Genomic DNA, 14,724 nt, shown 5'->3' with positions numbered 1-14,724 from the left:
GTGAAAATACACTGTTGTACCCAGCCAGTAACCAGTGAGATCTTCCTTTCCAAGCCAAAGATCACCTTACAGAGGAAGCAATCACTTCAGCAGATAAAAAAAAGGGGCTTAACTGCTCTTTGATAATGTTATGTAGCTGCAGAGAGCACTAAGGACGACAGTTAACCGTGACCCGACAAATGCGTGCCAACAAAACCGCGGCGAGAAAACCGCAACGTCGAAAGCGCGCCCACAAAAGCGTGATTAGGGTTAAGGTAAGGGTTAGGGTTATTACGTTGTTTTCGCGTTGTTTGTTGATGGCGCACTGTTGTGGGCGCGATTTCAACGTCGCAGTTTTCTCGCCGTGGTTTTGTCGGCGCACATTTGTCGGGCGTGCATTTTGTTGGTGAACCGACAGTTAACTGCATGTCTCTTAATGCTGTAGTCCCACTCTGTATTCTTAGAGGCAATTTGAATGGAAAGGGGGAATAGGAACTTCCAATAATGCAACTTCCAATTTGATTTGCTTTTAAAAAAGGGAAAAAAGAGATATTTTGATGTAGTGGTTAAGATATTGGTTTAGAAACCAGGAGACTGTAAATTCTACACCTGCTTTAGGCACAAAGTCAGCTAGATGACCTTGGGGTTAGTCAGTCTCTCTCAGCCCAGGAAGAAGGCCATAACAAATCACTTCAGAAATCTCGTCAACATTACTTCAGACACTGTCCACAAGTCCTAAAGTCAGAGGTGGGTTCCTACCAGTTCGCACCTATTTGGTAGAACCGGTTCGTCAAATCTACCGAACTGATTAGAAGAGGTTCCACCAGTGGACCCGGAAAGCAGGCCACACCTACAGAAGAGGTTCCAAAATTTATTGAAACCCACCACTGGTCCTTGGATATGATTATTCTACACTATCATGCTCATATTTATAAAACTCAGTGCCTCTGTGAAAGGTAAGGATGACTACTGCGTTTGTGGTGCAATCACAACATTGCGTGTGTTGAAGTTGTTTTAACGCAAACCAAAGATGCCTTTTCAAAAACAAGTTTACATCATATTCTTATGCATGCCAGTGCTGTGTGTGAGGTAATTTAAGGTGGTTCTGACAAGTGTCGTCGGCATCTTCATATCTGGTCACATGGGCGGCAGGCCACTCCCATCCGGTCACATGGGCGGCCAGCCACTCCCACAAAGGAGGCCACACCCACAGAGTAGGTTCGAACAATTTTTGAAACCCACCACTCATTGAAGTTCCCAAGTTTGGACACCCCTGATCTATGTAATAGAAGGCATACAAAAAAAAAAAAGGCAGGTCAGAGCAGCCATTTTAAAGGGGATATTGGGCTCAAAAGATTTTTTATTTCACCCACCTGCATTTTTAGCTTTTAGAACAGAGAAGCAGCAGGAAGCACTATCGGAGATGACCATCAGGAAGAAACGTGGGTTATTTCTGATGTGGTGATGAAATGGGAGCTGGAGAACACAGGCGTGAAATCTAGCATGAAAAAAAGCCACAGATATTCCTTGTTTATAAGGAGTTGCAGATGTACCGGGATTTAATGTCACTGAATTTAGAATTCTTAAGACCGAGTTTGTACTGGATCAAGTCAAAGAATTACATGTGAAGGGGCGGCTTTAAGGCCAGCACATAGATGGACTCTTAAGGGACTCCCTACCGCTTGGGAACTTTTAACTGTTCTCCATTAACTCTTGAATCGAATAGTGACACAACACAGTGAGAAAAAAGCACCAAACTTCTCCTTCCATTTGGCCTTGACCAAAGGGTATGTTCTATCATTCTGATAAGCAAATATTTGCAGAGAGGAGAGAGAGAGGGGGAGGGGGGAAAACCCTTGCAAGAGAAAAGATTTGTTCAATTGTAAAGTCATTAAGGGATTATCAGTACTTAAGAAAGTGAAGATGGGAATTCTAAGCAACAGGCAAGGGCAAGCCAGGAAGATACAGGTCAAAGCCCAGACGGATTTTATCCACACACAATGTTCCAGAGGCAAGATTAGTTAATAAATTACATGCTTACCCCCTGTTTTTCGACAGCAGAAGGCATGAGGAGTGGGGGGTTGGAGAGCAGCTGCATTATTCACAGTTGTTTGAACTGACATAAACTGGATTGTACATACTTGTTCTGTTACTATAAAGAGCTGTTGTTGCCTTTAGCCTGAGTGTGCCTTTCCATTACCCCATCTAACAGTTTTGATCTAGGAATGATGCAGATGCATTCCTAGTAACATTTACTTAACCGAGGAAGCTCCAAATTCTTACATTGCCCATAATGAAGTGCAGGCTAACCAGAGGTGGGTTCCTACCAGTTCGCACCTATTTGGTAGAACCGGTTCGTCAAATCTACCGAACCGGTTAGAAGAGGTTCCACCAGTGGACCCGGAAAGCAGGCCACACCTACAGAAGAGGCTCCAAATTTTTTTGAAACCCACCACTGGTCCTTGGATATGATTATTCTATACTATCATGCTCATATTTATAAAACTCAGTGCCTCTGTGAAAGGTAAGGATGACTACTGCGTTTGTGGTGCAATCAGAACATTGCGTGTGTTGAAGTTGTTTTAACGCAAACCAAAGATGCCTTTTAAAAAACAAGTTTACATCATATTCTTATGCATGCCAGTGCTGTGTGGGAGGTAATTTAAGGTGGTTCTGACAAGTGTCATCGGCATCTTCATATCCGGTCACATGGGCGGCAAGCCACTCCTATCCGGTCACATGGACGGCAAGCCACTCCCACAAAGGAGGCCACACCCACAGAGTAGGTTCGAACAATTTTTCAAACCTACCACTGAGGCTAACTTGCACAATAGCAGTTCTGCGGAGGCCTTCTGTATTTTGCCATGCTGCTATGCCTTTCTAACTGCCCCTTCGTTTTTCCCCCCAAACAAACTGATCTGTTTAGACTCAAAGATTTCCCAGGTCATGAAACCAAACACATGGCCACTTAGTTTCTTTGTTTTAAAAGAATTTGCTTTTTTTGCACTGGCAGATTTCTTGGTGAAGATTTCTTGTGCTGTTTTACTAGAATATTTGTGGGGGAGGAACTGTTACCACAGGCATAGAAGAAAAAGCATTTTCCAGTAAAACTCTGGAACAGAGGAACAAGAGACAGCTCAAACATTTTCCAGAGAACAAATCAACACTAGGATTTAGTCTACAGGAAATTGTAAAGTTAAATCTCTTATTTATAGATGGCCAGGTTAAAGGTAAAACATTGGGGAAGAAGCAGACACTATGAAAGCTGTTCTTCTGTGGTTTATTTGTGTGAGGTGGGGGATAAATGGACACAGGAAAAATGGTTGTAGGGAACAAGTTAAGTGTGTACTTTAAAGAGCATGTACTCGAGGAAACAAAGTAAGCAATTTCAAGTAATTGGGACCTCTGGAACTAAAGGCAGTTCATTCCTTATAAAATTATCTTATAGAACAGGCAAGTATTTTTTGTGGGACTCATAAATCATTAAAGCATCTTCCCAAATCTCCAGATGGATGGACAATAATATCAGTAAACTACCATTTAAAAAATATATTCTGAGAACTGCCAATTCTATCAGTATTACAACTGCAGCATTAGAAAGCCTTATCAGGAAGAATATGGGTCAATGCTGGAAGTTTAATAATGAATGCTGTCCAGATAATGCAGATCCTCTTAGACTTAGAGAGTATGGTAATACATTGCAATGTTTATTATGCTAGATGTATTTGAAACATTGCATTAAAGGGCCAGAGCCCAGCGCATTCAAGAAAAGCAACTTGGAGAAAATGTAGTGTGACATCTTCCTAGCCCACATCACATTCCAATGGCAATGAACAGGGCTTTAAAATTACCATTAAGATTGGCTAAAATGTACCCAAACATGAATCCGACCTGCTGGAAGTGTAAAAAAAGTACAAGGGACTTTTTATCACATATGGTGGACCTGCCCGGAAAGACAAAAATTTGGAAATGGGTGCAAGAAATTACAGGAGAACAGGTAAAATACAAACATCTTTCTACTGGGAATAATCAAAGGGAAATATACAAAGAAAATTAAGTACATATTAACACATCTGCTAACTACAGCTAGAATAGCGTTTGCCCAATGCTGGAAACAAAACAATACCCCCTCGGACGAATTAGTGATAAAAAAAAACTTGTGCAGAGATGGACAAATTAACACTGAAATTAAAAGATGAAGAAGAGTCGGAATATTATGAAATTTGGAACAATTGGTACAAATGGCTGCAAAACAAGAATAAAATTAATTAAGCCAAAAAACAATATATATATAGAACTGTGTATAAAGTGTGTAAATATAGAAGCGAAATATTATATACATGTATGGGTATGATGACATAACAATGTTGGTGTAATGACTGTAAGGTGTTGTAGAAGGGAAAAAATAATAAAAAATATATTTAAAAAATAAAATTATCATACTTACCTGTACGCCTGCAGCAGTAGTATCTTGTAAATATTAATGCATACTGTTCTAAGGCTATTGATCTAAATTTGGAGCAGGGAAAATAGGAAAAAGATACAATAAAATATTTCTCCAGTGCAAACAAACAGGCATTCAATCAAATTAAATCAAAATTGAGGGATATAAAGTATCTTATATAGTGATGCCAAGATAACTGGAATGACATCAGTTTCTGGTTGATTGTGGTAGCACTAAATACCTAGATTTGACAGTAAGTTTGAGATTACGGTGCATCTAATGCACTTTTAGGCATCCCCTTTGAATTGTGCATTCTCTTACCTGTAAATCTATAAATAAAGGATGACATTTTAGCTGCAAGACTGCAAGCAATTTGTTTCTCATATTCACACCAGCTTTTCTAGTAGAGTTGAAAGTCAGGCTAGACCTGATAGATGTATAAGCATAACTGCAGTGAAAGATAAGTGGAGAAGGAGATCAACATAATTTAGGCATCATTATAGTTAATTAGAATTGCTTTTCCTATTACAAGAATGTACTTGGCTTTTACAAAATCCAAAACATGGATATTTGAAATAATGGCCATGTAGAGAAACATTAGACCCTTCAAAATTAGAAGGTAATAATATCTTAAGCATTTTGATAGCAAGCTATAACTTTAAGAGAGCTGGCTGATTATTTGTAATTTTATACAAATGGTTCTGGACTTCAGGGATTCACTTGGAGTTTCTTTGAATTTAGGATTGTTGTCGGGTTATCTGCCTCGTTCTCTTATCGCACAAGTTCCTGGATATGGTTCCTAGTCAGTCTTCAAACTGTTACAGCTCAAACAACTTGCCTATCAGTATTGTCATCTTGATGGTGCAATTCAGATTGCAAAATATAAAATCTTGCAACCTGCTGAATGGTCAACTCTATTAATTTGAATGATTCCTTCACAGAAATCTAAGATATCCCATTATTAGTTCTCCACAAATTAGTCTATTTATCAAAAAAATGCACCCTTACTGACTATGTGATAAGGACATTTTTTTTATGCCAGCCAGATTTAATCTGAAATCACAGCAAGGATTTAAGTTTCATGTCAGTGAGAATGGATCAATTTCAGGTTATAGAATGTTTGAAAGCTTACTTTTTGTTTCTAATAATGTATATTACTTAGGCTATCAAGTTATTTTAGTTGATTCATCATCCATTTCTTAATTTATATAGATTAAGTATTAGGAAACATTTTGGGAGGATAATGTGGTTCTGAAGGATTTTAAATGTAACAAAAGTCATTTGTGCTATGCACTATTGAGTATTTTCACTATTGTATATTTTCTATTCTAATTAACTTGTCACAACCAGCCTTTGAGAATAAGCAAATATGCCCTTTAACTATGTGCCATTATTTAATTCAGCTTTGCCCACTAAATTTTGCCTTATTGATTCATCCATTAAGTCTTTGATTTAAAGATACTCACCGAGTAAAGCATCCGGTCTTAATATTAATGCAATGACTATTCATGAATAGTACATACCTGGAGTAATCACAGTAAATTTCAAGAGTCTGTGTATTAATTAACAATCCACACCATGGGATAACACAATGAGTTGGCAATTGTTTGAACTCCAAGCAACCTGGAACATTTTCATCCACCGGAAAATTCACCACAGTCTTAGATGGATTTATAACAAAGCCATACTCTGGAATGCCTTTGGCTAGAGTCCTACGTGAATGAAAATACACATTCCGAGTTGCTACTTGAAAATATATGCATCATGTACTCCACTACAATAATTAACTGCACATATACATATGATAAATCCCTCCAAATAAGTTGTCAACTGTATAGTCTCTCAAAATATGGCATCCTCCTGTTGTTCAGTTCAGTTCAGTTTATTATATTTATATGCTGCCCTTTTCCCCCGAAGGGGACTCAGGACGGCTCACAACTCGAACCGAGGGAGGGGGATACAGACAAAAAATTTAAAAAACAGCAAGCATAACAATATATAATTTAAAACTCACAACAGTCATACCATTCAAGACGGGGGCAACAGCTCTTTAGCCCCAGGCCTGTCGGAACAGCCAGGTTTTGAGGGCTTTGCGGAAGGCCTGGAGGGTGGTGAGGGTTCGAATCTCCATGGGGAGTTCGTTCCAGAGGGTCAGAGCAGCCACAGAGAAGGCTCTCCTCCTGGTAGTCACCAGTTGACACTGGCCGGCGGATGGAATTCGGAGGAGGCCTAATCTGTGGGATCTAATCGGTCTAGTGGAGGTAATCGGCAGCAGGCGGTCTCTCAAGTACCCAGGTCCAATACCATGAAGGGCTTTATAAGCGACGACTAGCGCCTTGAAGCGTATCCGGAGACCAATAGGCAGCCAGTGCAGCTCGCGGAGGATAGGTGTTACGTGGGTGAACCCACGTTGTATTGAAAACGCATCCCCAGAATTTTAATATTGTTAGAGGTGATAGCTGGGAAAGCCACTGTAGATCAGAGGTAAGTTAGGTTTTGATGTCAAATATTAGAATTACTAATTTTAAGCAAGATAGCTATAACCTTAAAATATAAGAACTTTATAACCGGCCCTGCCCCCCAATCGGCTTTTTTATTCAGTTATGTGAATTTAACCACTTCTACTTGTTTTCCCCCTTATGTCATAAAGTCTATTTTGGTTTTGCTAACCATGGAAGGAGCAAGGACTGATCACTATATTTAGACTCAATGTACCAGCGGGATCATAAACCATTCTTTTCAAGGAAATAATTGCCACCTCAATGGGACTTTATTGAAAGTTTCATTCCGTTTATCTGCTCTGCATATATTCTAAAGAAAGCATATATTTAAAATAAAGCATTTTAATTATACTTTTATGGAATACCATATATCCGTGTAGAAAAATGTGGAATTAAGAGTAGAACAGGACAAGGTAGGAATATTTTCATTCCTTTGTGCACAAAAAAATAAAATTCAAGGAAAGATTATTAAATCACTCATTAAAAATATTTTTCATTGTCATACCTCAGAAATGTTTTTGCTTGTTCTAGATGAGGTGTAACAAGCAGAAAATCATCCGTTAAACGCATTAGTAATCTGTAATGTTAAAAACAATATCTTGGTCTTGGGTACATTTAAATTTTAAAGCATGAATGCATTGCTCATAGTCTTTATTTTTCAATTTTGAGGTAAAGGTAATATACATATCACTATTACATATTCTATTATCCAAAGCTGCATTATAAAAAAAAATGGGCCAATGCTCTAAATTAACCTTCACCCATAAATAAAATTGTCACACACACAAAAACCAGTATTGTAATTTCTGATCTTCCATCACAATGATGGATGAATCCAATTGCTGTGTTTAATTCCCATATGATTAGAAGCTGATTGGATTTGAATCTGGGCAGATGAATACTTTGGGGGGAAAAAAACCTAACTCAAACTTTTCTGACAACTTAAATAAGGATAATAGGATATCCTTGGGTTTTTGCAGACCTTCTCCATACCATCTGCCAGACCTCAGCGTCAAGCTGAAGATAAAAATAAAGACTTCTTTGGATCAAATGTCGCTTAAATTGTATGTGTCCACACAATCCCCCTGGCAGCAAAAGTGTTTTGTCACTGCCGTCCTCCCAGATAGTTTTCAGACTTTTCAATTCAGGCTACGCCTTCAAAATTCCTGGTAACCTCTCATCCAAGCACTAGCCAGCAGAATAATAATTATTACTGATAACAAAGAACTCCCCAAATATTTTGCCAACACCCTAATTTTGCCAGAAATCCTAATACACTGCAAGCAAATCAAATAAACGTTTACACACATTTTTAAAAGGTTGTATTAAGAAATCTTATCCTAGCACCACATGCATAGAAAGAAAAATGCCACCTCTTCCCCAAAGTCTCAAAATAATTTAGTTTAGGGTCAAAGTGGGAGAAGAGGATAGATTCAATGTTGTCTCTTGCACATATTTATATAGGTGTCAACGTATAGGGAAAAGGAGGTGCCCTCGATGTGTTTTAATGGCGTAGAATAACATGTCAATATTTCCTTGAAAGAAACGAGACAAATATAGAGTGTGCTTATTGCTTGATCCAGAAAGACTTGGCTGAGTGCTGGTCTTTTATTTCATTTCATGCTGCACTTTTGAAAAAAAGAAACTCTACATTCTTATGTGTGCACCAGAGAATCTGGTTTGGCATTGCTAAAAGCAAAAGAGGTCAACCTTTACTTCTTTCATATTCTGAAATGGATTCTGGAAGGAGTATTTTGCTAGAAATGCCATTATTTCTATGAAGTGCTGGCAAGAGAGACTTTTGTCAGATTCCTGGAGACAATAAAAGAGCTGAAATTCCCTGTCTGTCTGTTAATTAAATGCCGTAACTTATCTTTGGCTCGGAGTGTGTTGGTGTGGGACGAGGGGGGGGAGGGGTCAGAACACATATGGATATTGGAGAGTTTGCAGCTGTGCCATGTGTCATTACATCACCCAAGTGAAATTTAGTGACATTATGCAATTGACACAATAAAATTTGCATAAATTTGATTTCCCGTGAAACATGAAACATAGGTTCAGTCTATATAGAGTCTTCCTATGTTTCAAGTGGCTAGTTTGCCTTACTTTTTTGTCAATTTACATCTGTTGGATTATAATTTGATAGATAGAATTGGAGCAGGGATGGGCTCTGATCTCCAATATCCTAGGCAGACATGCGCGCGGAGGTTCACCGACAAATGCGCGCTGGACAAAAGCGCGCCAATGAAACTGCAGGAAAAAAACCGTGAATTCGAAATCGGGCCGACGAATGAGTGCAGAAGCACCGACAGAAGCGCACTCTAAACATAACCCTAAAGGTAACCCTAAAGGTAACCCTAACCCTAACCCTGAACCTAACCCTAACCCTTACCTTAAATGTAATCGTGCTTCTGTCGCCACTCTTTTGTCAGCGCGCCTTTGTGGGTGCGCTGTCGATGTCACGGTTTTATCGCTGCGGTTTTGTCACCGTGCTGTTGTCGGGCGCGCATTTGTCGGGTCACAGCGCGCGGATGGGGGGTAATGCTGGGTAATCCCTCCATCTCCTTAATTGGAACAGTTTATGCTGGGCTTTATGTTATCTAAGTAATGAATGATTCTTAACTTTTATAAAGATTCTAGCACAAGAGAGTTTGGCCCTTTGGGAATGGCTAATATGTCAAAACAGCAGAATAACACCTTACCCATCCTCTTGCACATTGCACAGTAACTTATTCTCCATGTCTCCATAGCAGAGGTTGCAAAGCAGATTTGATAAAATAGATCCCTGGGGAATTCCACAGCGCTGCACATAATACCTGAGAAATGCCAAGAGCCGAAAATACACTGTCATTAAGAACTCAAATCTGATAACAAAACAAAGTTAGTTGTAATAAGGCTGATTGTTTCACTGCAATAAGGAAGTATTTTCTGACGGGCAAATTGTGTATCATCTGAGAAACATATGACATTGACAATGGTTTCCCTGTAAATGGGAGGTAAATGGGAATTTAGCTGGAATCTTTGTGCAGGAGGAGAAAATAGACTTTTCTATTAGCACTATATTGTCCCAAATTCTGTTGTACAGCAAAACTCAGAATTCTGAACCAGCGTATTGATTCATCTGCTCAACATCCCCTCAATTGTCTCCCCCCATCTTGCAATAAAGATTCACACTGGTATCTCATGGGCTTCTCCCTAACTTCTTCCTCTCTTTACCTTGAACTACACATGCAGTAGCCATGAAACAGAATATTTCTGACATAGCTGAATAGACACCTAACTATATTTTTCAGTTTGTGGATCATGAAAATATTGTTAAAATCTTCTCCTGCAGAAGAACACAATGCATTCAAAACACTGGTGGTTTAAACAACAGTCACCATTTAATATTAGGCAAAGTTTTCAGGAAAGAGAGAGGGAGTGGGGGAGGAAATGGAAGGAAAGACCTTAAAAGATATTTTCAGAAGACTTTGCCTGCATAGATGTTTCCAAGTTTTCTAAGGAAAAAATATCATGCACTGCTTAACTGCCTTCTCAAAGATGATACTATTTCATACAGTTCAATAAATTGCATATGCCGGAAGTCCTTTTTTAGGAACGCCATTGAGACACTACATGGGAGCTGCATAAAGAGAGAGAGCAGGGCATGGATAGAAGAACAGGTATAATTGACATTAGCATGTCAAGAAGAAAATGTATGGTATGGTATGTTTGGAAGCATTTCTTATTTCACATTTGTAACTCGATTTCCCAATCCAGCGTCTGCCACCATTTGAATAAGCGGATTCATCCCCAGCCCCAGTGCTTAGATGCTCCACTTTGTCCAGAGTTTACACAAGTTCATTCCTGTCCTCTAATCTCTCCTATCTCATCTCCTAAATGCTCTACGTTTGCTCTCTACTATATCCTAACCTAGAGATAAATTGATTTCTCTTCCATCAACTCTTTAAAATACTACTACTACTACTACTACTACTACTACTACTAATAATAATAATAATAATAATAATCTGATTATAAATTGCGGCAGAATTCAGTAGCACAAATGATCCATTGGAATTTGTGCAAAAATTATAATATTAAAACAGCAACAAACTGGTGGGAACATCAGCCTGAAAAAGTCACCGAAAATCAGATGGTCAAGATCTTGTGGGATTTCCGTATACAAACAGACAAAATACTGGCGCATAATACACCAGACATCACACTGGTTGAGAAAAACAAGGTTACAATCATAGACATCGCAATACCAGGTGATAGCAGGGTCGCCGAGAAGGAACATGAAAAAATCGCAAGATACCAGGACTTAAAAATCGAAATTCAACGACTATGGCACAAACCAGCAGTGGTAATTCCAGTGGTAATTGGCACACTGGGTGCTATTCCAAAAGCACTGGAATTACATTTAAAACAGTTAAAAATTGACAAAATCACCATCAGTCAAATGCAAAAAGCCGCACTGCTTGGATCTGCACGCATATTACGAAAATACGTTACGACGTCCTAGGCCCCTGGGTGGGGCCCGACTAGTAACCAATGCCAAATCCGGCGAAACAACTGGCCGCTGTGATACAATTGTATAATAATAATAATAATAATAATAATAATAATAATAATAATAATAATAATAGAATGAATACATAAATGGGTGACATTTCATGAGCTATCTGAATGAATTCAGGCTGTCTGGCTAAGCACAAAGTACTCGGAGGTCAGAATCAGTTTAAATCCTGGCAGATGTTCTGGCTTCTACCCCCAAGAGGGTTAAGAAGGATCTTTAGAAGAAAGGATTATTTGAAAATTGCACAGCAATGATTGCAGCTGAAATGAATTGCAAATGAAAGGACTTGGGGAAAACAGAAACGAAATGAAGAGCAAAACAACAAAAAGCTTGGGTGTCACCAAGAGAAATAATCATTGCCGCTTTACACACCCCATCAAAAGTGGCAAGAATAGTAACTGCTAAAAAAAAACAAAAAACACCACCGAGCAACAACAGCCTAAAAAGTTCTGTTAATCTCCAAAAACGAAGACACCAAAGCCTTCAGTCTGTGTTTGAACTTCACGGCCCACTGAGAGTTTTGCAGCCTTTGACAAAAGCTTCGTTCCCTCAAGTGTACAATGGGAATGAAATAATTAACATATCTGACAAGAGACAGACAGGTCAAGAAGATAAATGTTGCCAATTCCGTGACCCGACAAATGCGCGCACGACAAAAAGCGTGCTGACAAAACTGCGGCGCTAAAACCGTGATGTCATCAACGCGCCGACAACAGCGCGCCGACAGAAGCGCGATTTAAGTTAAGGTAAGGGTTAGGTTTAGGGTTAGAACTCGCGGTTTTGTCACCGCGGTTTAGTCTGGCGTGCTTTTGTCGGTCGCCCTTTTGTCGGTGAATCGCCAATTCAGCTTCTGAATACAGCCTAGTGAACAAATCCAAGGTTCCTTAAGGTCAATAAATCCCCTAACCTAGGGGATTGTAGATTCCTTGGTTTAGAAAATAGTGAGTTAGGGCCGTATAATTTGCCACCAACTTTAACCATTTTAAAAAGTGCAGGCACAAATTCATGGCAAATCAATTGCTCCTCTCCAAGACGATTATATAATATTTCTTGTAATAAAGGCAACAGGACTTTCAGTAATAATTGCGGGAGGGGGAGAGGATATTCAAATACTCAGCCTGTGGCTCTCAGGGGGCCACCTAGTGGGCCATTATGGAAAAGAGTTAAAAGGATTTAGAGTCCTGGTTCACCAACAAAAGCGCACCCGACAAAACTGCGCCGACAAAACTGCGCCAACAAAAGCGCGAGTTAGAAATTGCGCTGAAGAATGAACACAGAAGCACGCCGAAAACAGCGCACTCTAAACCTAACCCTAAAGGTAATCCTAAACATAACCCGAAACCTAACCCTTACCCTAAACCTAACCCTGAACCTAACCCTAAACCTAACCCTGAACCTAACCCTAACTCTTAACTTAACTGGTTCACCGACCTTACATTAACCGTAATGGCGCTTCTGTCGGCGCGCCTTTGTGGGCGTGCTATCAACATCGCGGTTTTATCGCCACAGTTTTGTCGGCGTGTTGTTGTCGGGCACGTTTTTGTCGGGTCACAAGAGTCCTTACCCTGCCCCAATTAAAACCCAATCAAAATCAAGTTGCCAGGTGAAATGTTCTTATAAAGTTTAGCATAAACATGTACCTGTCCTCAATCTTCAGGATATTATTATGGATCAACTGCAAGAAAAACTCACGGAGGCTAGAACTGCTTTCCTTCATATAAACACTCTGCAGTGGCAAAAGGAAAAGCAAATATTAAAAACAGGCAAACTAGCCTACTTTCTTAGGAAGGATGGGGGAAAGGAATGTAATTGCAAAATCATCTTCTGTTGTGATAACAAGAAGCAAAGCAAATTAGGCAAAACAACGCATACACATCCATGTAACCCAGGATCATGATATTTTACCCAACTATAGTTTTCAACATGGATTATTTGCAATGTGCATGGCCAAACTTCTAAGAACCTCTTGTATATTTAAAGCTCCATTACTGTATGTGGTGGTACTACATGAAAGAAAAAACTTGTTCAAAAATTAAAAATACTTATAATGATACTCAATATAATAAAATAAGATTATCCATCAAAATGATGCTGTATGTTACTACCATCTAGTGGCAATAAGTGGCAATAACATCTAATCAGCTATACTCAAAGGTAAATTCTAATAAACATATTTTAATAATGATAATCATACACTGTCAATTGAAAAGGAGTTGAGAGAGAATTTGAATGGGGCCATTTGAGACTATGTAAATATGCAGTTCAAAAGGTATATATTTTAAATATGGTTTCTCATATGGCTTCTTTGACATAACTTGGACATCTTGATACCCATTAAGATATATTGAAGCATTAAAGCAAGACAGAAACCAAGAGGAAAAAAATGAACTCTGAGCCAGGTTTAGCAATAGCAGTTAGACTTATATACCGCTTCATAGGGCTTTCAGCCCTCTCTAAGCGGTTTACAGAGTTAGCATATTGCCCCCAACAATCCGGGTCCTCATTTTACCCACCTCGGAAGGATGGAAGGCTGAGTCAACCTTGAGCCGGTGAGATTTGAACAGCCGAACTGAAGAACTGCAGTCAGCTGAAGTAGCCTGCAGTGCTGCATTTAACCACTGCGCCACCTCGGCTCTCTCTCTCTTGTAACTGTTTACATTTTAAGATCCAGTGAGAGCCATCTTTCAGACTTGCAAACCAAGTCTTCTCAGGACCAGAGTGTTTAGATTGAAATGCAGCTCTCTGAAAGCTTGCTGAAAAACAAGCAGATGTTTGTAAATTCTTCTTTTCAGAAATATAAATTCCAGCTGTTAAATTACCTGTTCAACCATTATAGCATTTCTCAGCGAAGTGCTCTGTTGAAGATGAGATACAAACTGTTTCATTCCATATATAAACTCATTGTCAAGTGAGACCTGTAAATTAAGTTATTCAAATTAAGTTATTTTAACTTCAGAAAAGACTATAACAGGTAAAGGTAAAATAGGAAAGGCTAAGACATCTGAGTAAAAAATTACCAATAATTTTCAGACATAGAAATTAAAATTCAACACTTCTCTGATAATGCCCAGGATTAAAAACCTAACTGGGGTGAAAAGGGACTGGCCATTTAGATTATATCAAACAGAATGAAAAAAAGCTCTTTAAAAGTTAAAACCTAACTAAAAAAGTATAATGAACACCATTGGGTTGGATGAGAATAATTTTTGGCCTGTTAATTTATGTACAGTGACTTATAT

The 14,724-nt window shown here is 39.0% G+C and overlaps 1 protein-coding gene across 1 annotated transcript in view; it reads right to left on the bottom strand.

Moving 5' to 3' along the window:
• Positions 1 to 14,724, bottom strand: part of TERT (telomerase reverse transcriptase) — a 44,300-nt gene that overhangs the window by 6,520 nt on the left and 23,056 nt on the right. The window contains 8 exon segments of the mRNA XM_032220454.1: positions 1,353 to 1,477; positions 4,427 to 4,488; positions 4,745 to 4,871; positions 5,947 to 6,135; positions 7,430 to 7,501; positions 9,627 to 9,740; positions 13,126 to 13,211; positions 14,305 to 14,400. Coding sequence (XP_032076345.1) covers positions 1,353 to 1,477; positions 4,427 to 4,488; positions 4,745 to 4,871; positions 5,947 to 6,135; positions 7,430 to 7,501; positions 9,627 to 9,740; positions 13,126 to 13,211; positions 14,305 to 14,400 — 871 coding nt within the window.

This window comes from Thamnophis elegans, chromosome 6 (genome assembly GCF_009769535.1).
Source record: "Thamnophis elegans isolate rThaEle1 chromosome 6, rThaEle1.pri, whole genome shotgun sequence".
NCBI lineage: Eukaryota > Metazoa > Chordata > Lepidosauria > Squamata > Colubridae > Thamnophis > Thamnophis elegans.
Note: the sequence above shows the minus strand (reverse complement) of the source record. Positions and strands in the feature narration are given on the sequence as shown.